Source organism: Limanda limanda, chromosome 21, assembly GCF_963576545.1.
Source record: "Limanda limanda chromosome 21, fLimLim1.1, whole genome shotgun sequence".
Classification (NCBI taxonomy): Eukaryota; Metazoa; Chordata; class Actinopteri; order Pleuronectiformes; family Pleuronectidae; genus Limanda; species Limanda limanda.
The window spans coordinates 2086050-2110884 of record NC_083656.1 but is presented as its reverse complement, the minus strand read 5'-3'; the positions used below and the strand labels follow the sequence as shown (position 1 = coordinate 2110884).

Genomic DNA, 24835 nt, shown 5'->3' with positions numbered 1-24835 from the left:
TTCGGTTTGATGTTTCTGATTGTTGTTTCTTTCTCTTTAATGTTTCTGACTGCTGTTTGTTCTTCTTTAATGTTCTGACTGTTGTTTATTCCTCTTTGATGTTTCTGACTGTTGTTTCTTTCTCTTTAATGTTTGTGACTGCTGTTTGTTCCTGACTGTTGTTTCTTTCTCTTTGATGTTCTGACTGTTTCTTCTTCTCTTATGTTTATGAAGGTTGTTTAATCCTCTTTAATGTTTCCTCTTCCAAAGTCTCTTCTTCTTTAATATATTCCTGACTGTTATTTCTTCTCATCTAATGTTTATGACTGTTGTTGCTTCTTCTATAATATTCCTGAATGTTGTTTCTTCTTCTTTACTATTTGACATTTTTTTACAGAAACTGTGAATTTAACGATAAATACCTATTTATTTAAGCACTGATTATCATTTATTCTCACCAAGGTTGACAAATCATTCAAACAATTACATGACTGTCACACGATTGTATTGTGGGTTTTTTTCTTATTATAAACGCTCATGTCAGCATACGTGCATGTACCTCTCAATGGGTTTTGTAGTGAATGTAAAATAATTTAATTGATTCGTTAGTTGACAGATAATTAATCCACAGCTATTTTTATTAATTGATTCATTTTCTGACTTTATTTATTTAAAGAAACAGCTTATGGATCCAGTTTCTCAAATGTGAGAATTTTATCATTTTTAATCCTACATGATAGTAAAATGATCGTATTTGGACATGTTGAACTAAAATAAAAGTTGTCACTGTTGGGCTGTTGCCGTAATTTATCACCATTTTCTGACATTTCAAAGTAAAATAATTTATACATAATTAATGAATGAAAATAATAACTCCTTATAGTCCAGGCAGGGTTATGAGGTGTCTCAGATTCTCCTTTTGGTCTAAGGATAATAGACTATTAATTCCAAGAAGATATATTATTATGTAGCTCACATGAGATTTTAGTATAAAGTATATTTAATAAAGCTGGAACAAAATGGCCATTTCTATTGAAAAGCCACACATTCCATGGTTAGAGGTTCCAAAATTTTACTATGTTCTTGATATTTCTGCTACTTTTGGCTTTGGAGTCCAAATGTGGAAATATATGAGGAGTGAGACGGTTTTCTCTATTTTAAATAACATTTCACTGATGAGAAAAAGTTGGTAGACAACTATTCATAAAAGTAAGTGTTGGTTGCACCCATACTTATAAAGGATTCAGAACAAAAGACCCACACAACAGAGTAAACAACAATTCATTTAATAATTAATCTTTGTGGTCTCTAGGGGAGGGGTTTGAAAGGTATAAAATGGTCATATTAAAATAATCGACCCAGTCTTTTCCCTCTCAGGATACCCACTGTCTAGTTGTCTTTTGACACAAGTCCTTATATTTTTTTTTCAGTTCTTCAGCAGATGTCCCACTTATCCATGTATATAACTTATTTTTGTTGATGAAACAACTCGACAGTTCAATGTACAAGGCTCCTTTAGTTCCAAATGGATATAGCACACAACCAGTGACAAACAGGCAAACCTCCCTCTCAGCATAATAAAGTCATAGATGATCCTTGAAGAGGCCAGAGGTTGCAAATCGTCAAGGCTCAATGTTCACGAGCGTTAAAACGTTTTTGTGTGAAGCAAGCCTCCAGTATGATTCGAAACATATAACTACCTGGGGAGAGAGTACTGGTTGATACCCGAAACAATGACAAATAACATAACAGTGAATATATTTATTATTATAGAAGATAATTAATGTTAAGAATAATAATTACAAAGGCAATTTCTCTAGACTACTATAATCTGGTCCTGCTCGTATAGTCAAGAGGAGACTGGGAAACAGTTACAGGAAGCTCTAACATACTGTGTTCACTCACACAGTTCAGCACAGTTCATTTTGCCATTCATCCTGTGGAAAAACAAAAGACAAGCCAAAAAAGGTTGAATCTCATGAGTGAAGCTGAGGGTTTGAGGTTGGATTTTTTTGGGGGTAAAGCAGGAAACTGAGGTACAACGCTTACTGATATTCATTAAATGGTGTCATCAATAATCTGTCTTCTCACAAGGACAAAAAAGACAATGACAGAACAGAACCACTTTACCACTGTGTTTCTAAAAACCCTCGTCCACAACACCGTATCGGGGTTTGATTTATGCAGGAGAGGGTGAAGCGGAGGATGAACCCTTGACATGTTCTCAGAGTGTACATCCTTTTGGAAGTTATTTCCATTCCACCTGGAAAAGGCTTGCTCAGAAGCATAGATCACAAATCACCTGACTAATGAGAGAAAGCTGTCCTCTGCCTCTTACAGCTTTCGAAAGGGAGTACTGTAATAACCAACAGTCAGTATAAAATAAAATACACCAAGGATGCACAGGATCCATGTACCTTTAAATTGCACCGATTGAACCATTGGGCATATTCCAAGTCACACGAATGAGTCTTGCATTTCCCTCCCTACCGTCACATCCAGCCAGTCGTGGTTACCCCTTTCTTCCTGGGAGGCTGGAGCTGGTTTGGTTGTGTAAATGGGAGGGCAGGGTTTAGTAGTCTGCAAGAGGGAAGGGGGGGCAGGTTGAGAGCAGCACAGTGATCCTGACATGTTCCTGAATCTCCTCCAGTGTTGTCCCTGTACTATCTGGACTCTCCATCTTTGTGGGCACTGTACAGTTGAAGCTCACCTGGCCCTGCAAGTCTGCGGGGAGGTGTGGACGACCGGCTGGTGATGGACGGAATGAGTGGAGGCGGGACCCCCACCATGCCTCCTGGGTTCTTTGCTAGGAGGCCGTTGGACATGTGGTGTGGGTTCAGTGGGCCTAAACGGGCATAGAGACCCGCGTGGTGGTGGTGAGAAGCAGCAGAGGCTCCATGGGGAAGTGAGTGGGCGAGAAGGCCAGGGTGCAGCTGCTCCAGGTGAGCAGCAGTAGCAGCATGAGAGGGACCTGAGAGGTGAGCGCCTGGGGGGAGGTGAGGGTGCATCCCGAAGTAGCGAGCCCGCTCAAAGTCTTCTCTCAGGATCTGGGCACGCTGCTCCTCATCCATCAAGCCTCCACCTGGTCCGAGCTGATGAGAGCGGTCAAAGTGATGGGCCATTAGGCCGAACTCCTGGCGGACACCAGGGTTGGAAGCAGAAGAGGTAGGAGGGTGGTGAGCAGCTGCTACAGCCGCAGCCCTCTCAGCCTCCAGAAGTCGCTGGTGCTGCAGCAGCCGGGCCAAATGTGGATCGGATCGCAGGGCTAGATGTGGGTCTGACCGAAGTGCCATAGCCTCCCTCCGCTGTTGATGTTGCTGCTGAGCTGCCAGCTCCCTCCAGGGGTCCCAGGTGAAACTGTGAGGGCCCTGTGGTGGTCCTTGGTGTGCACCATGGGAGAAACGTTCTCCTGGACCCATTATCAGCCCGGGAGGTCCCGCAACGCCCCCCATATATGCTTCAATGGCTCTTGAGCGGTCAAGCAGGGCAAAGTGTTGGTGGGAATGGTTTGGAGTGGGTGGTTGAAGTTGAACACCAGGAGTGGGAGTTAGTGATAAAGAGGAGGAAGGGGTACCAGACCTGTGGTGGTGTGGGTGACTGTTGGGGCGCTCAAAGTTGTGGTTATGTGCTGGGGGAGGCAGGGTGATGGGGATGTGCTCCGGCTCCTCCTTCCGCTCCTCTTTGACTTTTACTGGCGGGAGTAGCATGGGAGGTTTGGACACAGGCGTTGGGGTCCGGTCAGGCTTCCTGGCCTGAGACAAAGGCGTGACAGAGGCAGAAGCTGAGGAGGAAGTAGGGATGTTGCCATCTCTTTGGGAGTGTGAGGGTTCGCTGTGATGACTGTGTGCTGCTGGGGCCATTGTGCGGGGGTAAAGGTCCAGAGGAGATGGGGCTGAGCGATTGGAGGGTGGGGGAGTGGTGAGCACAGAGGATGAGGAAGAACGTGGTCGGTCCCTGTCTGCTACTAAAGATGAAGATCCAAGAGGAGGCGCTCGTGAGGACCCTGTCTGCAGCGGCCGCTTGTCCCCGTCTCTGTCCCGCTCGCGCTCTCCGTCTCTATTGAAGCTGCGTGTCAGGTCCTCAATGGGCCCACTGCTCCCCCCCAGGCCGCTGCCGTGACCATTAATGTGGGAGACCGGGGTGCTACTGCGCTGCTTGAAGGAAGGACCAACCGGAGACATTCTCACAGGTTGTCGGCCATACAGCATATTGTCTCTGCAAAACAGAGGAGGGCACAAGTTACATCATGAAAATCGTGTCGTGTAAAATATCCCATAGTGGACCACAGCACATTAAACTGCCTGGGGTAATATTCATACTGATCACAACACAACTATCCCTCTCCATTTAAAGCCAGTATTAAAATAGCTGATTGTCATACCTGTCCTTTTCGTCCTTGATGTGTGGGATGTCTCTCCGCTCTCCTTCCTTCCCCCGGTCCCTCTCATCCCTCTTGTCCGCCCCTTTAGCCCAGTTGGGGCCAATAGGGAACCCAGACGGGCCGCCATGCAGACGGTTCCATGCTTCTTGATGGTTGGGGTTGGACAAACCGGCTGGTGAGTCTTTAGGGCCAAACATGGAGCCGGCTGAAAATCAAAGAAGACATTTCTTAGTAAAAACATTGTGGTTAATGGGTAGAAGCAATTTAACCTATTGTTACCTTAAAGCTTTCATACAAAAGACACCAAGACTATCTGTTAGTTTACAAGATTCCCCTCTTAAGTTGTTTCTATTAACTAATTATAATTTAAGGAAATTACAAACATTACGTGCTGTACTACCAAGGATGAGGGGAGTAATTATTCTTTCCACACACACTATTGATTGAAGTTCAAATTAATAAATCAATAATGAGTTGTAATCACAAACTGCGATGGCCCACTTGTTCAGACGTGTGTGTACAGTCCTGGACGTTACAGCGTCGGCCATAAAGAAGAGCTGTAATATAACCTGGAAAATCCTGGTCAACGGAAATCTTACCTCTTCAGCCAAACAATTTTACATGAGGAAAATAAATCTGCATGTGGAGCAATATCAAGCAATGTGGGGCAGTTACAGCCGTTTTGGAGCAATGTCCAGACAGCATTTCCTTGTTGAATCGCTGCAGGACAGATACCTCATTGTTTCTGCATCTAGATTTGTTGCCGATTTACAACTTCAGCAATGAATCTGCACAGCAAAGCTACGGCGAAGATATCCCAATTCTCTTTTAATATACACAACACACGTAGGGATTGTACAAGGATAAGATTCAAACGAATCCTTCAAGTCTTGTATCTCAATACTAGAAAGGAGTTGTGAGACTGACCCAGTGTTGGGCTGCCGAGTCCTCCGAAGGCACCGGAACCCAGAGCTCCCAGCGGAGTGAAAGGTGGAGAACGACCATATGGATCTGAAACACGAGGTTAAACATTACAAATACTGTGCGGATACGAACATACAAAAGAGTTGTGAGAACTGCGCAACCCATAAATGGATTTCTGCTGATTTGATGATTTAAGCTGCTCTTACCCAAGTGTGCAGTTGGAGCGAGGAAAGAGGAGTGAGGTGTCGATGGAGAGATAAATGGAGCGGAGGACGGATTGACTGCACCTTAGGGAAAGAAATACAAAATTTAAAAACAATGTCACGAGTAATCAAATCAAGAACATCAGGTTCTTCACACCCTTAATAATGTGACTCAGAAAACAATAGTACAGGAGCTTTTTAAAAGATATGTGTGAGAAACTAAAACACAAAACAGAGCAGATAAACATTCCAGACACTTTGAATCTTGACCTCATTTCATGTTCTTCAAATAATTAATAATTTTCCACGAGCTACTGTTGAGTCGCAAAACTCTTTCAACTCGCACCTGCAGCTGAGAAGAGGCTGGGGGGTCTTGTGAGGTCGTGAGTGGGAGGATGGGCTCCTCCCATGGGCCCGAGGGGGCCGAGTCCCCCAGCTCCAGGAAGACGGGCCAGCAGCTCACTACGGAGGTCCAGCTTGTGAGGATCAGCATGCATCAGCTGGAAGAGGGGGACAAAAAAGTTAACCTGGTATTTTTAGAGGTCGCCACACTTTCTATTTGAATGGCAACGGAGATTCACATTCAGAAAAACAACAGCATGATTGCAATGAGAAACACGTACCTTGACTTTTTTCTGATGGCTTAGAATCATCCAGGCCACATAAACATGCATAGCACACCATTTTCCTGGTTTCTGCACAGCACAAAAATCACAGATATTTACTATGTTGTTGCATGTACCACCTTCAAGCCTTTGCACACAGAGTCAGACTTCCTTCTTCAGGGTCAGAGATCTCATCTAAACTCAACACAAGATTAGGGTTTCCAGCTGGAGATGAAGTTACTCGCAAGGGATCAGTTCGATTTTGGAAATAGATTCAGAAATGTTTAAGTAGCCACAGACATAACTGAGGTCATTTTTTGAATCTGAAATATCTAGCTGGGTGTGCAAGGGCAGAGGATAAATCAGTAGCCGTCAAGATTGCAAGTGAAAGAAGTGCAAAGAGTGAGTAAAGCAGTGAGAGAGTAAAACAGGCTGAAGGTTTGAAGGAGCCAAGGGATCTGTTTTTTTTCTTACATTACTGACTTTCAACGATGTCCCAAATGGATCAGTTAGCTACAAGAGAACAGAAGTGTAAAACCACTTTTAATCACAGAGTCATGTCTCACTCTCTACCAGAAATAACCTTTTGCACTCTTCACTGCACTGACTAGGCCCGTGTCGCAGCACATCCCAGACTGAACTGGCTTTCCTCAAACAAAAGACAAAACACTGAAGGAATGATGCAAACAGGTGAGTGAGCGCGCTGCCCTTACCCTGGGGTCTTTGGGCTGCAGGTGGTGAGGCACAACCCCAAGACGTGCAGATAAATCAGGACCCGTTCCCTGAGGGACAAGAGGCTGTCACACACAGCACAACACATCAGCCTCAACCTTAAACATCGGACATTCTAGTTGTTTTCATGTGTGGCGCCACCGCTGTGTGTCAGTGCTCCCTAATAAATCACTCTTCACAGTAAATCCTAATGGTTTCACATTTATATCTATTTTCATATTTCTGTGTGGATGATCAAATGAACCCAAACTGTCAATGTTGAGTAGATGAAGAGAGTTATTCTCACCTTTGGCTGAAACGCTCCTTGCAAGGAGCTGAATGGCCCAGTGGGAGGAATCACAGGCTGAATACTCGGCACTGAGGGAGGCGGGTATTGTGGAAAGAACTGCCACGACACAGACAAACATATATAGAACATAAGTGACCACTTAACAGCTGAATACATTTACAAATATTATTTTTTTTCAAGAGCTCAAAATCTAAGATCAGCCTTAAATGTTTAATTTGCAAGTGTCCACCGTAATTGTTAGTCTGAGGATGCAAAATACTCACAGGGTGTCGGTACAGCCCGTCCATTTTGCCGGGATATTTATCAAACTAAAAGATAAAAACATTGCATAAGTTAAAACATCTTAAACTGCATTTAAGCCACATTCCAGCCACTCTCCAATTTCAAGTTGGACACAGACATGCAGTAAAATAGCAGAGGGCATCTCACCAGAGGTTGGGCAGTAGCGGTCGGGTGCAGGAAGGGAGTGAAGTGTTGGTGTGTGTGCGTGTGTTGGTGCTGGTGGTTGTGCTGATGATACTGGAAGGCCATGGGCGGGATGCTCGGCTGGTTCTGAGACGTTCGGCCCGATGAACCCGGTGTGGAGCTCGGCGCTGATGGACCACCAGGAGTGGAGCGGCCTGCAGCCGCTGCATTGTTTTCAGCCCCGGGGACGCTGCGTCTGCCGTCACGCTCTGGAGAAACCATTTTTTAATTGTTATGCTTCAATATTTAGTCTATAAAAGAGGGTTTCAGATACTCAGATAGATACAGACTTGATGTTTAGTAAACGGGTTAGTCGACAATTGTTTTTGTTGGTTGAGTGTACCTGCTGCTACTGAGTGGGCGGGACCTTGTAACAAAGGTGGAGGCGGAGGCAAGCCGGGGGAGGATGTGTACAGCGCCCCAGAGCTGGCTCGGGATGGAGGTCGGAGAGCCCCTGAGGATCCTGAGGGGCGAATGTAGGGTAGTGACACACTGGTAGAGGGAGTTGGGGGCCGCATGGAGGATGACGAAGACGCAATCGATGAAGCAGATGATGGAGGTTTGACTGGGGTGTTGCTCCTGAAAGGAAGAAGGCGTGAATGAATCATGTTTTCTAAAATTGATTTTGTTGGCAAGAATCAAAATTAAAACAACATTTAAGTCAAGACTTTATATGACGTATTCACAAGTAACATACCTGTTGTTGTAGATGGAGTGAGCTCGTCCAGGTAAAGTGAGGAAGGACTTGGGTTTGGAGAGCGGCGAGCTGCAGTTGTGGCGGCTGCCGTTTCCGGGCCGGGGGACCACGCCTGGGGCTGTGACTGGAGAAGGCAGGCCGAAGGGGGCAGAAGAGGTAGAAGAAGTAACAGGTTCTGGGAAATGCGGCTCCAGGCTTTTCTCGTGGCTTCGCTCCAGGCCAGATACCCGCGGGGTCACCATCAACCGTGAGACGCCACCACAACGGGCAGGTAGAGCTGGGAAGGGTTTTCCAATGGTTGTGCCAATGGTCGAGGGCGCAGGCTCCACAACTGAAGAAGACGATACGAGACACCATTTTGAATTTAATCACATTGCTGACTAAATTCCATTTTAGTGCCACAGCCATATCTGGCCTCAAGTTACGTTACATAAAAATGTGTTCTGTGCAGTAATTGTTTTTAAATTAGGGGAAAACGTTTTCAATATGTATCAGTTTCCACATAAACTCTGAGCTGCCGCATCGTAAACTGTTTCAGGAGGAAACCTTTTTCCTGATTTTCCATAAAGATCTATATATAGCCATGCTCGGGCCCATTGAGTCACACATCAGTTATCGTTTCATGAATGTAAAGTAACAGAACAAATCTATTTCTCACCTTTTCTCGTGCTGACTGTGAACACTGGATCCATTTCATTGTCAGAAGCCTGGAGATGGAAATAAAACAAAGATTTCATTATATTAATGCTCCATCTACACTCAGTGACAGTAAACATATCAATCAGTAATATTAAAAACTATGACAAATCAAGAAGAGTGACAATGTGTTGAAGGACTTCTCAATTGCAGAACTCTTTAACAAGAAAGTAGTACACACCTTGTCTCCTGTATCACTCTCAGTGTCACACTGAAAGAAGATGGACACAAAAATAATCCGTTAATCATTAATTCAAACATCTCAGGCAGTTTTAAAGAAATGGGTCAAAAATAATGAACAAGAAATGAGAAAATAACATATCACATTCAATACAGCGTCAGAAAAGAAACTTACAATGTAGCCAGTCTCCAAAGGATGTCCCTAAGATACAAAAAAATAATAATATTTTTAGCGCCAATTGTTTTCAATTAGGTTTTAAATGTAGCTTTAAAAAAAAATACATAAAAAAAAAAAAAAGTGTACTTCAAATAATATTTCCTGGTTGTGTGGAATCACCCTGCACTTGAATGATAGGTGTTAGAATTTAGTTTGTGTGCAAACCAGTTTAACTAGATCATTTTCAATGGCAGGCTATACAGGTTAGTATGGAAATATAAACACAGATATTTAATTTAGACTTACTGACTCAACCTCCAACATGACAGGATGAAACAAACTAGAGGCTCTAAGAGCTTTGAATCCCTCACCTCTATCCTTCTTCTCTTGTTCCTGTTCTTCAGGCTGGAGTAGCCGTGGGGGGCTCCTTCCTCCGGCTCCGACAGGGGTCCGCCACCGTTCTCCTCCGGCCCCCTCTTCCCCTTGTTCCTCCTTCCCGGCATATCAGTGCGCTGACTGGGCTTCAGTGAGCAGTCCATCTGATAAAGAGAGTTATTAAAAAAATACAGTGTTTACGCATCTACCAAAATGTATTTGCCTGAGGCCACGGACGTAGCTACAGCAAAGATAGAAAGATGAGAACGATGTAGTGAAGCCTACGTGAACACATCAGCTGTTTGTGTGTGGTATGGTTTGAGATTTTCCAATGTGGTAATGTTTATAAATATAGATTACACTGATCTAAACAGCCTAAAAACAACTTAAGAGTTCAATCCAAACCTCTCTGTTAAAAGTCCACAATAAAATACTTTAGAGACATCGTGTACAGAGGTTTCCATGTTTCTGATTATTTAGTTTTCCCACTTATCTAATGCAGGAGGTCAAGAGATAAATAAGAGGACAAGATGATAGGAAATAGGGAAATAAAGGCATCTCCGATGAACAAAATAATGTTTCACTTTGCTTTGTCTGGCGAAATACTGGAGAGTATTAACATCTAAAGGGCTAGAAAACCATAGAATATTATATCAGGAACCAGCAACTTATGTAACAAAGTAAAAGCTGTAGGGAATATTGGTAATTTCCCCATAAAGATAAGATGATTATTCGCATTAAGTCAAATCTATGGGTGCAAATTAAAAAAACTCTAAAGCAACTGCAATCCTATATAATCACGTCTAGAAATTACAAGGAGATGGATATAAAACGTATTATACTCATTAGAGGTAGCAGTTATGATTCATAGTTTTTTTTAAAGTCTGAATTCTTTATTATACAGAAAGATAAATAAACCTCAGCTTAAAAGGCCAACATAAAGGTCACCACAGCTTGTCTGACCCACTTGTGAAACTGTTTTAATTGTTATGAGTTTTTTTCTTTGGCAGAATAACTGCAGGCAGCTGCTGCTATTGACAAAATTGAAGTTTTCAACTTTTTAACAGTTTCAGGCAGTAAACCACCACAGAACTTTGGGTTTGATCGGGATTTGACTGTAAAATCCAAGTTATCCATGAGAACAGTGGACGTGTGTGTTTAAATAGGTTTTGCAACATAACCTATGGACAAATAATTAGTTTTCCTGTCCTGATGCCGAGGTCAAAGGCAGATAGCATGAGATCCACCCCGAAGGCAGATAACGAGAATGTTTCTCCTCGTCAAAATGCCAAATGTGTCACATAAATCACATGAAAGCTCTAAATTTATGGCGGAAACTTCCAACCAACCGAATGCCGATCCGGGAATCCTCATGTGACTTTTGTTTTCATGCTCTGCTTTGATGGATAGACAACTGACCTGAGCAGGCCAGGAATGAAAACTATCAGAAGAGGAACCCCAGCCAAGTGCTTAAACACAAGGGTTGGGGTTATTATTAATACACAATTACAGTCATGTACTGTTCCTTTCTCTTTCTGAGAAGCCATTTGGCAGCTCTTCAACACCTCACAGAATTAGAACATGAATAATTGAGGCCTCTCCAGGACCCATCGGAGGGAAGCCTTGGGGTTTGGGTTTGGCCTGAGTGCTTTCTCCCGAGCAAGGAAAGGTGAGTGGAGGATTCACTCTGCAGCTTTCTAATCCTGCAGCTGCAGGGATGGTGACATGATGAAAGGTCAAAGTGATTGGGATGAAGTTTAGATTTAAACCAAATAAATAAAAGGCAAATGATTGAGCCAAATACCTGCCGGCTACATGTGAGAGTCATCCATCCCCTCGTTTGCACTAATGTGGGGAGTAGGTTAGTGGTGGGGGAAAAAATCGATTCTGTTCAGTATCGCGATATTTTGCCCCCGCGATTATATCGATACGGTAGCACAAAGTATTACAATATTTATATTTTAAAAAAACAACAACATCTGAGCATGTTGACCAACTCCCTTTTCTGAACAAAAATGCCAATATTCCCAAATGAATTTAACATTTTGGGTCATGACCTTGCAGCCAACTGGACTGGACTCTAGTAGTACACATTTGTTTATTTTTCTCAATTTGATTGAAGCTCTAGGTTACTCTTATTTATATGATTATTCTCAGGTTTATGTTACTCTGTTATGTCTGCTTGATGTTACTGTATTGTATTTAAATAATTGTAAGTTATGTGCTGGGAGCTCAGTGTTCATGTGAGAGGTCTCCTATTCAGAAAATAATTACAAAGGTCCTGTGTCCTGAATGTTCAAGGACAAAGTTTTTACACTTCAGTTAATGTGTAGAAGACAATGTTGTTCACAGAATTAAATGTGACATTTGAGGTGAGTTGAGCAGTCTGATTTTCCTCATTTTTTGTAATGCCTTTGAATAATATGGGGGACATGAATCGCAATATATCGCAGAATCGAATCGCAATACTTGCAGTATCGCAGAATCGCAATACTATTGAATCGTGGCACAAATATCGCAATACTATTGAATCGTCACATTTTTGCCAATTCCCCCCCCTAGAGTAGGTGCAGTTTGATGGATGACAGCTGGGTGTAGATCCAGACACTTACCTCCAGCGCCTCCAGGCTGATGAAGCTCGCAATAGCGAAGCCATCGATGATGTCTTCCTCGCAGGACACGGACTCCCTCTTCCTCCGGCGTGGAGGCCTGTGTCTCCCGAACCCGGGCCGGCTCTCTCTGCCCCCGGGGCCCAGCACAGCGTTGGTCCCGCACGCCTCCCGATCCGAGCCCGAGGACAGGGACGTGGCCCGCTGCTCGGCCAGGTCCACCCTCCGCCGCCGCCGCTCCCGGTCGCGATGGGACCGGGACCGGCGGCTCTGCCGGAACCCGGTGCTCCGGCTCGGGCCCTCCATGTTCGAAACCCCCGTCTGCAGCTCCAGTGAGACCCAAAGGCACTCGAGTCAAGTCCCGGTCCGGCGGACAGGCACCGAACCCCCGCAGAGACAACACCACCACACGGGCCCTAGCGGGGAGCCTCCGTTAAAATGGCGTTAATGAAACCAGTGGCTCTTATTCACCGTCCTCTGACAACAGCCCGCGGGCATCGGTGCCTTTCCTCCGGCGAAGTGTGAGAGTCATTTCAGAGAAACTCAGATCCACATGGGGATTTAAATGACCCGACAAACACACGCAGACACACGGATGTCAGGACACAACCGATTGTGTCTCGGAGGAGGCTAACGCTAGCTGGCTAGCAAGGAATTCAACCGACAACCACACAAGTTGCACGCATGTAAACAACCAAATAAAAGACACGTCTAGTTGTGACACAACAGGACAATTGTCCCCTGGAACCTGATTCACGGAGAAACTCACGCTAGCGTAGCTCAGCACCACCGGGAGATTTCCTCTATTTCTGCACACGCTGACACATTTACTAGCGAAAACGATGCGTTAAGCTGGCTAACGATGCAAAGAACACGAACAACCAGCAGTAACACAACCACCACGACACAATATCACGTTACTGCGAAATTAAAGTGTTTAATTCTCTTTAATTACTCCCAACAAGAGGAGTAGGAATCAGCTGTCTGCTTGAGTTCGCGTAGTTGATGCTACGGCTAGCTAGCTAGCTAGCTCAGTGTTGATTTCAGCCAATTAGCCTTTAGCTCGCACGGCTAACTCGGCACATTACGCTATATTCAGCCCGTAACATAAGAATAGAATGATATTCTTAAAACGTGTCCGGGGTGTTCGACCCGCTGGAGGCTGCAGCGTGGAGCTAACTACCGCTCCCCGGCGAGGAGGATGGATTCTCGGGTGTCGAGACGCTAATGGCCGATAGTAATGGTTGAATTCGCATCAAAGGAAAGACGTAACGTTAGCTCCCCGGCTAGCCACCGTTAGCCGGCTAAACAACAACCTCTGTGTGTGGTTTTTCACAGGAAGCAGGAGGGACACGGAAGCATTTCAACAAACTATTCGGACACGAGGTGATAATATTCGGCGTATTCACACGCAGCTCTCCTTCCCGTCCATCTCCATCATAAAGGGGAAAAAAATCAAGGCCCAAGCATCAAAGCCTCGGTGTCGATTTCCATTAACGAGGGTGTCGGCCGACCCCCGCCGGGCCGGGCAGCTCCTTCATGCAGCCGAGTACATCCAGTGTTTTGGGGGAAGTTGGAGGCGAAGGTGTCCGCTCGACGGCTCCTCTTTCTCCTCGGATCCAGAGGGAGGGTCGTGGCGGCTTGAGGACCCGCTGCTGCCCCGTCACAAGTGTCCACGGAATCGGGAATTTCTGGTGAAACCCGGGGAGACACAGCCCTTGTCAGACCGATCCGTGCATTGTGTGCGCCGCTCTTCTTCCTCGCCCATCGGCCGGGCTGTGTGGCGGCTCCGCTCCGGCACACTGCCGCCGTGTGGAAGGTCCACACATCCACAGCCTTTGGTAACAATAATATATATATTTAAAATAACATAATAGCAGTGGTGTATAAAGTACTTGAAAGCCATACTTGAGTAAAAGTACAGATATCTTACTTGAAAGTGACTTCGGTAAAAGTAGAAGTCACCCGTCAGAAAATGACTTGAGTAAAAGTCTTAAAGTAGCTCATATTAAAAGTACTTAAGTATCAAAAGTATCTGCTGTTGAAATGTACTTAAGTATCAAAAGTAAAAGTACAAGTACCAAAATTAAAAATGCAAAGTGCTTTTTATAGTAGTCCTATACAGACACAAAACAACCCAAAATGTTTCTCCTCAAGATTTATCTCAACTGACTGAAAAATTATAACAACAATATGAATATAATGTATATAATGTAAAAATGTTGAACCCTAGATGAGAGAGAGAGAGAGAGAGAGAGAGAGAGAGAGAGAGAGAGAGAGAGAGAGAGAGAGAGAGAGAGAGAGAGAGAGAGAAGAGAGAAAGAGAGAGAGAGAGAGAGAGAGAGAGAGAACCAACCTCCGCTGCTCAAGTAACGGAAGTAAGAAGAAGAAGAAGTAGAAAGTACACATATTTTTGTTCAAATGTAACGAGTAAAAGTAAAAAGTCGTCAGGAATGATAATAGCATACACAAACCTAATGCACAAGTTTATCAAGGCCAGGCAAAAACAGGAGGGTCCATTTCAGAAGACTGCACATCTGGTTTCCTGCACTTTATTCCTCTGCACATCTGTTTTCCTGCTTGTTTACACTTTATTTGGAAAATGTGAAACAACCGATTCACACACATGCAATTACTATTCACACCAACTCCATTCAGCCAAAGTTGTTACTTCATTTGCGACGAATGTCACACTGCACCTTGTGTGTAGTTAGTTCTGTATTGTAGGGGACTTATTTACAGAAGGCTCTTTCTATACCTTGATTTATTTTAATGTAACTATTGTAACTGCTGAGCTGAGCGGTTTCTCCTTGTTCAACACCTCATAAAACTTGAAACTATTGTGATGAATCTCTCGTATGTGTGTTTAATTTCTCTTTGGGTCCATTTGGAAACGAACCCCCCCCTCTGGATGAGCTCCTGCATCTGAGCCTAGAAGCTTTGTCTCCAGGTTTGTGGACGAGAAGCAGCCTGCTCCAGCTATGCAGCACCTGAGTTAGACTTTACAAAGTACAATCACAACACATTATAAGCCCACAGTAATTAAAAAAATATACAGACTTTTGTTCCAGTGATTGCCAAAACAAGATAAGTACCTTTGTGTTTTATCTGTTAAGGCCCTTATGGTCACGTTTTTATTCAGTTGATTGACACAGTAGAATTCCTCAGCAGAACTTGACAGGTGGGGACATTGTCAACCAAAGATGAAATGGCTTGCAGCAACATTCTGAATACATCCTTATATCATATGTCACATGAGGCCACAGATACAATATTACAAACTTTATTCAAACCAGTGGAAACAGTGCATTTTTCCCGGTACTATTTTCATTGGGGGATTGATACACATTAGCTGCTCTGAGATTATTTGGAGCAGCATGTTTGTGTGTGTGTGATCGAGTCCAAATAGACTATTGCGTGTGTGTGTGTGTGTGTGTGCTCATGGATATTTAATTGAGCCCGGTTACACAGAATCATTTTAAATATCAATCTCCTGAATACGTACATAATAAATCTAAAAGGATCAATTCATTGTTGGTCTTTTCATGAGATTTGTCTTCTCCTTTAAACCACTTCTGATGATAGAAATGTTACATTTCATTCAGATTAATATGCAACTCTGCTGTGCATTAATGGCCAAGTCTCAGTTCCGTTGCATCTTTAGTTAAAGTACAGGCTGATACCGAGCAGTGAAAAAGCTTTAGGCACTTTAGATATGTATCCATCAACCACATCAGGGACAATAAGAACTGTCTTCAGAGACAAGAAGGACATGGAGTCCTGCAGCAGATTGAGATTCCTCAGTCTGGGGTGACATGAAGAGACAGAGGACACTGAGACAGACAGAATCCATAGAACTGTGGCAACGTCCCATCCTACTTAATAGGGAGTATGATGATTATAAATGATAACATATCCACCAAGTATATTGATATTTTTTCAGTTTTACACTTACTTCAAATTTTAAATCAAAAATATTGTCATATCCCTTAAAATTCAGGATATAAGAGGAGTAACAGAAAAGGGAAGGAAAAGGAGAGATGAAGAAAGATGATATGCAGACAAATCCAGAATTAATGTATAAATGCACATTAAACCACAGAAATCGAGCTTCACTGCACACACACAGCTCTTATGGTCAATGATTATTCGTGACTTTGTTTCTGAAAGTCTGCTGACTTTACTTTCAGTGCCTAAAACATATGCGGAGAACAGCATTTGGTTTGAGTCCCATGTGACCCTCAAAGGTCAGCAGCAGTATATGGATAGACGTCTTTGGTGTGGTCATGTGGTCATGTGGTCGACTTCCTGGAGGAGAGCAGTGTGTGCAGCAGGATCCCAGTAGCGACGGAGACGTTCAGAGACTCGACTCCAGGAAACAAATCTCTTCCTGCTGGGATGGTGAGCAGCGTTTGGCACAGAGAGAGCAGCCCCCGGGACAATCCCCCCCCCTCACCACCCATCAGCAACACCGTGGGTCCTGTCATCTGGAAGTCTGAGCACTGGGTGACAGGAAGCCGAGACCCGTCTGCTTCGGCGGCCACGGTGCCGACCACCTGCCAGCCCTGTGCCACCTTCAGCTTCACCATGTCCTCAAGGTTCTTGTATCCATACACCCCGAGCACCTCCATGGCTCCGGCACTGGCCTTGCTGACCACTGGAGACAGTGGACAGCTGTTGTGAAGACTGCTGGCCACCCTGTCCACTCCCAGGAAGTAAGCCGAGCGCAGGATGGCCCCCAGGTTCATGGGGTCCTGAATCCCCTCAAGGACGAGCCACAGAGGGGGGTCTTTTCTGGCCGGTGGAGAGTCTGAGAGTTCGGTGAGGTAGCTCAGAGGACTGGCTTGCAGACACACTCCTTGGTGAACTCGCTCAGAAGACATCCTGTCCAGCTCCTTCTTGCTGACCCGCTGGACTCGCACTCCTCGCCGACAGGCCTCCTCGCACACCTTCAACACAGACGCCCGGTGAGAGGCCTCGCCATCTTTTACAAACAGCTTACGGGCCTTCCTTCTGCCCTGAGTCAGAGCCAAGAGACAGGGGGCCACGCCAAAAACAATCTCTACTTTGGAGTCCGGTGTTGACCTCTGCGTCCCCGGCCTCTCCCTCTCTGTGGGGGAATCCTCCAGACACAGCTTCCTGAGCTCAGAGGACACTCTGTGGGCGTCTTCCTTCCTCTGACCTGTCCTCTGCATCACTGGGATCTCATCCCCCCACTCTTTGCTCTGCACTGACCTCTCACGCATCTCATTGTGTCTGTGTCGTCTCTTCACCCCAGGGTTGAAGCTGCTGTCCTCTGGGCGCAGGAGAGACGCTGTGACATGGTGAGAGGCGACCTGAGAGCCCACTCCAGAGACCCACTTGTAAAATCCTCTGCCCCGAACCAGCAGCAACCTGTGCTGAGGAGCTGCTGATGTAGACACCCACATGCTGAAGTAGATGCAAATATGTCCAGAGGCACAAAGAGAAGAGAGGCTCAACTCCCTGAGAGATCCATGAGTCCAGGGGTCAAGTGTCTGCAGGTTTCACTGAATCTCTGTGTAGCCTCCTCCACCTCCTGGCTCCATCCAAAGCTCATGTGTTGGACTTCCTTACGTGAAACTTGCACATGTGCAGAACAGCTGCGTCAAGAGCTAGAGAATATTACCGGATATCGAGCTCTTATTCCTACAAAGTAAAAGCCTGAGAATAAATTACCCTAATGCAGTGTATAAAAACAAAATGATAGACAACTGAACAATGAGAGGATTGATAGAATATTGACGGAACTGTTAGCATACCAACTACAAAATGTACTGTTTCACCCAATATATTTATGAATACAGTAGATATACATGTTATAGATAGATAGATAGATAGATAGATAGATAGATAGATAGATAGATAGATAGATAGATAGATAGATAGATAGATAGATAGATAGATAGATAGATAGATGGGACCAACTATTTTTGGTTTGTACTGTGTCATGATAATGTAGTTTTATGTTTTCTCTGCATTTTGTATTTTATAAAAAATACATTTTAAGAAGAACATTCTTTATTTATTTTAGCAAATTTATATTTATAGATAGGAAATTCGGCCAAGAAAGATAACTATAAAACGGGTTGCGTGTGGTTATTTTTTCTGTTTAAAACAAACAACACATGTTCGTACAATAATGCACAATAATAATCAGCCATTAATTGATCTTTAATATTTAAAGTTAATCATTTAACAGTGCAATATTCAAATGTCCAATCACCATAAGATTATTGGTTATTTTAATAAGGCTATTTATTGTCCTTTTTTATATTCACAGTAGTCTTTAGGTCTTATTTTGAAAGTTCTTACTTCCTGTCATTGGCATCTTGAGCTTGACGCGAGTGACGTAGCTGAAACTCCACTCCCTCCGATGTGCTTCCATGACGTCATTTCCCGGAAGTGAACGAATCTCTCTGAACACGGAAGCGTCGGGGGGAAGAAAAAAAACAAATAGTCGCAGACATTGTTGTGAGAAAACGTCCGGAGACACTTTGACCCGCGGGAATCGAACCTTTTCTACGGCTCACGGTGAGTGGTCCGCCCGGCGGGGAGTTCTCCTGAGAGACAGCCGGGACCAGGGCTTGAAGCTGGGGGTGAATGTGTGAGAGACACCTCGGTGAAAGACGTCAGGGCCTCTGGTTACACACATAACTGCTGAGTAACTTGTTCCAGGAAACACGGAGGTGAAACGGGCCGGACCACTGTGGTCACAGGTTCGATCCCCGAGTCACAGCTTAACAAGTGAACAGAATCCTCAACGATTCTTCTGCTTCTGTCATGTGAGGGTTTCCTTCTCCTCTTCTTCACCAGGATCAGGATCTGTCCCCTATGCATACATCTCACTAGTCTGTATTATTATTATTTGAATTCTTATTCTTCTGTATTATGAAATTTCGCTCGAAAATCACCAGAAACAGAGAGGACAAAATGAAAGGGAGTCAATGTCTCTCGACCTTTTAGAGAGAGAGAGGAGCAGGACAGATGTTCAGCTCTCAAAGCCACAGGTGGAGATGGTCCTTCATGATGTTTAGATCAAAACGTTGGTAAACATGTTAGCTTCTCAGAACTGTCACTATGAAACATCTCAGAGAGAAACCTGGGGCTGTAAACATGTTTTAACTGTACTTCTCCGTTGCCTCTTTCCATTGAGTCTAATGTAGAATGTGAGAGGAAGTTTGTGGAAGGAGCATCTTTTCTAACTCGCTCCCACGGTTCCATTCCATAACTCTATTCAATAGAAGAGATATCTGTGTGTTTCTAACCAAAAACAGTTTATCTCTCTCACTTTGTTTTTATTTCACAGATAGGATTTATAGTGTTTGAATGCTAGAGTTTAGTTTTCCCTTTACAGTGTGTTTAGCTTGGAGAGAGTCCTTTGATGGCTTTGATGTTCTGTTTCAAGCTTGGAGGGAAAATATTCAAGATTTCTCGGCAGGAGGAATTTTTCTAGCTGTTTATTGTCTTGCTCTGTAAAATCCTGAAACCATTTGACAACATAACACATGTTTTAATTCCCCACAGACCACAGTAACTTCTCCAAATGCCTAAAAAGGTTTGATTGATAAGTTGTTTGACCAAGAGTCCAAAATCCAAAGATTTCCACTTTGCTTTCACGTCTGAGAAGCTTCAAGCAGCAAACATCTGCTGTTATATGTTTCAAAAATGGAGTCAAATGGTAAATTGTCTTGTCGATCACCTAATTGCTGCAGCGAATTCATATTTGAAGACAAAGTGATTGTCCTTGGGTCTCAGACTGTTGGTCAGAAAGCAGGGACATGGAGATGGCTCCTCTGGTTATGGGATTAACTTATTTTCTTTTAATGTATTGGGAAACAGTCTACAGAATAATTGGTAATAGAGATATGCATCTTTTTTTGCCCTAAATTGACAGTTTAGTCAATGAAATGTGAGAGAATATTAGAAAATTATAATAATAATGATTATCTTCATTACCAGTTAGAATTGGAAGTTAGAACCAGAGGATGTTTGATATTTTTGCTTGATAAATGACTTCATATTTTTGGGTTATTTTGTGTCAAGCAATAAATCAAATTAACAAATAATTTCCGATCTCTTATACATTCCTTTCTGCATTTTAGTTTGAACTCTGCTGACTCTCTGCTTTTCCTATTTTCGAGCAGATGGATTTCCTGTTCGGGAAAAGACGGACCCCGGAGGAGATGCTGCGGCAGAACCAGCGGGCGCTGAACCGGGCCATGAGGGACCTGGACCGGGAGCGGAGCAAACTGGAGCAGCAGGAGAAGAAGATCATCGCTGACATCAAGAAAATGGCCAAACAGGGACAAATGGTGAGAGGAACCCGTGTTGTTACGAGAAGGGAATCAATCGTAAAGAGAGGATTCTAACTAAGGATGGGGGGGAAAATCGATTCAGTTACAAATCGCGATTCTTGTGAATGACGATTTTAAATCGCCATGCTGCCTCCAAAATCGATTTTTTTTATTTAAACATATTTTTTGGCCTAGGGGGGGATATATGGGGGGGGGGGCAAGTTGACCAGCTTTTGTTTTTGCACAAGAATCTAAACATACCCAAGCACTAGCTTTGCATCGCCTACATGCAAACAACAATGAAGCATAACCTACTTTTTGTTTATTTCAAAGTTTATATTTTAAGTAAACTTTTATTCATTCTATTTAATTTACCTTTTATTTATTGTTTAAAAGAAGCCTAAGTGGCTTACATTTCTTAATCTGTCAGTTTGTGTGCAGTTGACAGGGGCTATACTATATTAGGGCACATTTTTATTTCTTTTCTCTATTGGCTGCCCAGCAGTCATTAAGTTAATGTTAATATTTGAAATAAAACTGGTAAAGTTCTAAGTGAATTTGACTGTGTTGTATTTGTACTATGATTCAACATTTTTCCATGGTCCAACATTTAAAAAAAATAATAACCAAAAGAAATCGCAGGAAATCGTAATATCAAATCGCAATACTTACAGAATCGCAATACCCAAAGAATCGCAGTACATATCGTATCGCAACCCAAGTATCGTGATAGTATCGTATCGGGAGGTCCCTGCCGATTCCCGTCCCTAGTTCTAACCCTGTGTTGTTTTTATTCTTTGCAGGATGCCGTCAAGATCATGGCGAAGGATTTGGTTCGCACAAGGCGCTACGTGAAGAAGTTCATCATGATGAAAGCAAACATCCAGGCCGTCAGCTTAAAGATCCAGACGCTCAAGTCCAACAACAGCATGGCGCAGGCCATGAAAGGCGTCACCAAGGCCATGGCCACCATGAACAGACAGGTCCGTCCAGTCTTCCCTGAGTCACTCTGTGGGATTCAAGGTGAAGTGATAACTCACGTGTATTTGTTCCCTGTTCACAGCTGAAACTGCCTCAGATTCAGAAGATCATGATGGAATTTGAAAAACAGAGTGAAATCATGGACATGAAGGAGGAGATGATGAATGACGCCATTGACGACGCCATGGGGGATGAAGACGATGAGGAGGAGAGGTAATGGACAAAACAACCTTTTCATTTGTGTACACACACATCAATCTGTTTGTTTGGCACTGACCTTGTTGACGTGTGTGATTGTGTCTCCTGTGCAGTGACGCCATCGTGTCCCAGGTGCTGGACGAGCTGGGTCTGAACATGTCCGATGAACTGTCACGTAAGGAAAAACAACGCAATGAATGAACATTTAACACGTGTTTTTAGATGTAGTTAATTAAACTTATAAACATTGATATTAAATACACGATATACAATCCTTTCCACAACCAGCAGATCTGAGATTTGTATATCTGCTGCTCCTCAGATGTGAAGATTTGAGGCTTTTCTTCATCACTGAATTCCCACTGTGTGTTCTCCTCAGATCTCCCGACCCCCGGAGGAAACCTGTCGGTGGCCGGAGGAAAGAAGGTGGAGCCCCAGGCCGCCCTCGCCGACGCCGACGCCGACCTGGAGGAGCGGCTGAACAACCTGCGGAGAGACTAAACCCAGTATCTGACACACTGGGTTTGTCCATAAAGACACAAACACACTCTAGATTCTTTTTGAAGGTGTAACTGGCAGATCGCTGGCTGTTTCCCGGCCTGTGTGTTGCTTTCTGTTTTGAGGTGTTTTCGTTTTATGCGTGTATCTTGTATTTAATCCAAAAATAGAAAAACAAACAACCCCACAAGGGTCATTGTCCCTCATAGGTTTAGAAAACTCATGTCACGTTTAAGACTTTGCCAAATGACGCAGATCCTCTGAGAGTTGATTTCACAGTCTGTGTAAAAACAAACTCGTCCAGGCATGATGTTTTCACAGCCGAAACTAACACTAACGCTGACATGTTTAAAAGAACCCGGGTGACCGTGGGTAATATTACACAGGTGGATATTTTATATGGGTGACGTATACATACTCAGCACTTTTTGTACATCAGACAGGTTTGGTGTTCGTTGTATCATCCTCACCACGATTATCTTAGGAAATATACTCTATAGCCCAGACACAAAGTTTTGATCAGTTTATTTGTGAGAGTTGACAGAGGTCAGGGTCTAAGTGAAGATTGTGATTGGGTATTATCTCAGCAATGTTTCTGTCTATTCACCGATAGGACGGTTTTATTTTCTGAAATTATCTAAATGATCAGAGACAAAGAAGGAAAGTGTTTAGAGCCGACTCATCACTCCTGAAAGTCCTGAGATCTGCTGGACTTTCACCAAAATGTTCATAAAGAGTCGGTGAGGTTTTTGTTTTTTTCAAGCTGTTTGGTTTTTTTTGCCTTTTCTTTATTCAATAAACTTTTTTTCCAGATTTAACAAAGTGGTGGTTTTATTTAAAGGAGTCTGGTTTATTCATTTGGTTCTTTTATTAACTCCACCGAAGAGGTTACGTTTTCATTGTTGTTTGTGTTTTATCAGGATTATGCAAAAACTACGGAACTGATTGAGACTTGGTGGAAGGATGCACATGGATCAAATATATATTTTTATACATTACACTCTTTAACATTAAGAGGAAATAATAATTCCCAGGAAATAATTAATGAATCTTGTTTATTTAGGGGGCTGATATTCATGTGTGAAGTTTGGTGCAGATTTAAAAGATAATCAGAATCTAGTGCTTCTATATACCTATATAAGTTATGGGTATTTGTCCCGCATTTAGCTTTAATAAGTATGTAATTAATGCAGTTATAAGCAGATTCAACCTTAAGGATTAATAATTAGAAGCTGCCATTGAAAATATCTATATTTTCCTCTAACACATTTCCCATTTATCAAGTCGCAAACCTGAAACGCATCATAGACAAGTTATTTTTATTCCAAAACAATTTAACTTTCAAAACTGTCAATTTGTCAACATACAATCATAGAACAATATTGAATGTACTCAACACTTCTGACATTAAATAATAAAAAAATAACAGCCATGTTTTATGTACATTTGTTTTCTGAAAGCTATGTACAGAAAAAGAAAAGATTTGTGTTTTTCCGACGTCTGCCGAACACGAACGTCCGGCAGGGTGATGAACTGAAGCCGTCGCATCAATACGTAAAACAGGTCGAGCAGAAACGCAGCGAGGAAGAAACACCAGCAGAACCACTGACTGGTGACGTCAGAGAGGGAGAGATTAACTGGCAGCGTGTTAGAGACAGAGCATTCTAGTGAACATCGCTATGACTACAGCTAGCAAGCTTATTTATCATCTATAATGGCTCCTCTGGATGTCTGCATCCTCAGGACACCAGTGCATACACGTAACTCGGCTAATATCAACTGGATGTAAGATGAAGATTAAGATCAGAACTGTACTTTCGTTTTTAATCAGGTCCGTCTTTTTTTTGATGCGGCTGTTAGAGCTGAACGGAGCAGCCGACCGCTCATGCTTTCAAAGAACAGCAGGTTGTAAACTTCACGGCCCAGTGAGCAGAGATTCTTCTCCATTCTGAGGTTAAGCCATGCTACAATCGTTGTTGTATAACAGAGCCATGCAACCCACATAAAAAGAAAAGGTAATAAGAAACTAAAGAAGGGAGCAGATCCCTGGGTTTCAGGTCTACTTGCCCGCGACTTGATTTTCAAACCTTGCACCTTCTCACGTTCGATTTAACTACGACGCCGTGCGGAGTGTGGCTCCAAAGTCCAGATATCACACCTGAACATTGATTAGATATTAACTGAGGCGTGTGAGAACAATGACGGCGTTACACAGCACGACACAGCGCCGGGGAAACCCCAGAGCAAAACGCTGAGTCACTCTCCATCAACAGTTCAAGCTCTGATTCTTCAGCTTAAAATGACGTGAAATGGACGTGTTGAAGCTCGGAGTCCCCATCGATTCCCGTCAGCTGACTTATGCATAAACACCCTGTTACTGAACATGCATATAACTGTTGAACACAGGACAGAAACTGATATCTCATCTTGCCCCGGCTGCGGACGGGGGGGGGGGGGGGACTGCGGTCCTGCAGCATCATGCACGGAAGCCTTGTTCTTCTTTCAGGAGGTGGAAATGAGACGGAACACATCAAGGACACGCGCTGACTCA

The 24835-nt window shown here is 43.6% G+C and overlaps 3 protein-coding genes across 6 annotated transcripts; 1 reads left to right on the top strand and 2 right to left on the bottom strand.

The window, feature by feature from the left end:
• Window positions 1–1249: 1249 nt before the first annotated feature.
• On the bottom strand, window positions 1250–14046 carry fbrs (fibrosin). 4 transcript variants are annotated; one of them, XM_061094526.1, is made up of 18 exons: window positions 12296–14046; window positions 9680–9847; window positions 9327–9353; window positions 9153–9182; window positions 8934–8982; window positions 8276–8606; window positions 7922–8157; window positions 7543–7787; window positions 7377–7421; window positions 7111–7209; window positions 6806–6889; window positions 6567–6605; window positions 6111–6182; window positions 5834–5987; window positions 5491–5571; window positions 5288–5371; window positions 4361–4565; window positions 1250–4194 (listed from the first exon to the last, which is right to left on the bottom strand). In XM_061094526.1, the coding sequence occupies exons 1-18, from the start codon at window positions 12596–12598 to the stop codon at window positions 2643–2645; spliced, it is 3804 nt and encodes a 1267-aa protein (XP_060950509.1). In that variant the 5' UTR covers window positions 12599–14046; the 3' UTR covers window positions 1250–2642. The 4 variants fall into 4 exon arrangements, with proteins under 4 accessions (XP_060950509.1, XP_060950510.1, XP_060950513.1 ...); XM_061094527.1 differs by having other exon boundaries at window positions 6806–6874; XM_061094530.1 differs by lacking the exon at window positions 6567–6605.
• Window positions 14047–15559: 1513 nt separating this feature from the next.
• Window positions 15560–17871, bottom strand: mrm1 (mitochondrial rRNA methyltransferase 1 homolog (S. cerevisiae)). The gene has a single exon (XM_061095115.1). It carries the CDS (start codon window positions 17719–17721, stop codon window positions 16585–16587), a length of 1137 nt encoding a protein of 378 aa, XP_060951098.1. The 5' UTR covers window positions 17722–17871; the 3' UTR covers window positions 15560–16584.
• An 852-nt stretch (window positions 17872–18723) lies between these two features.
• Window positions 18724–23106, top strand: chmp2a (charged multivesicular body protein 2A). Its single transcript, XM_061094597.1, has 6 exons — window positions 18724–18844; window positions 20458–20625; window positions 21411–21590; window positions 21671–21801; window positions 21900–21961; window positions 22166–23106. The coding sequence occupies exons 2-6, from the start codon at window positions 20458–20460 to the stop codon at window positions 22285–22287; spliced, it is 663 nt and encodes a 220-aa protein (XP_060950580.1). The 5' UTR covers window positions 18724–18844; the 3' UTR covers window positions 22288–23106.
• Window positions 23107–24835: the final 1729 nt, after the last annotated feature.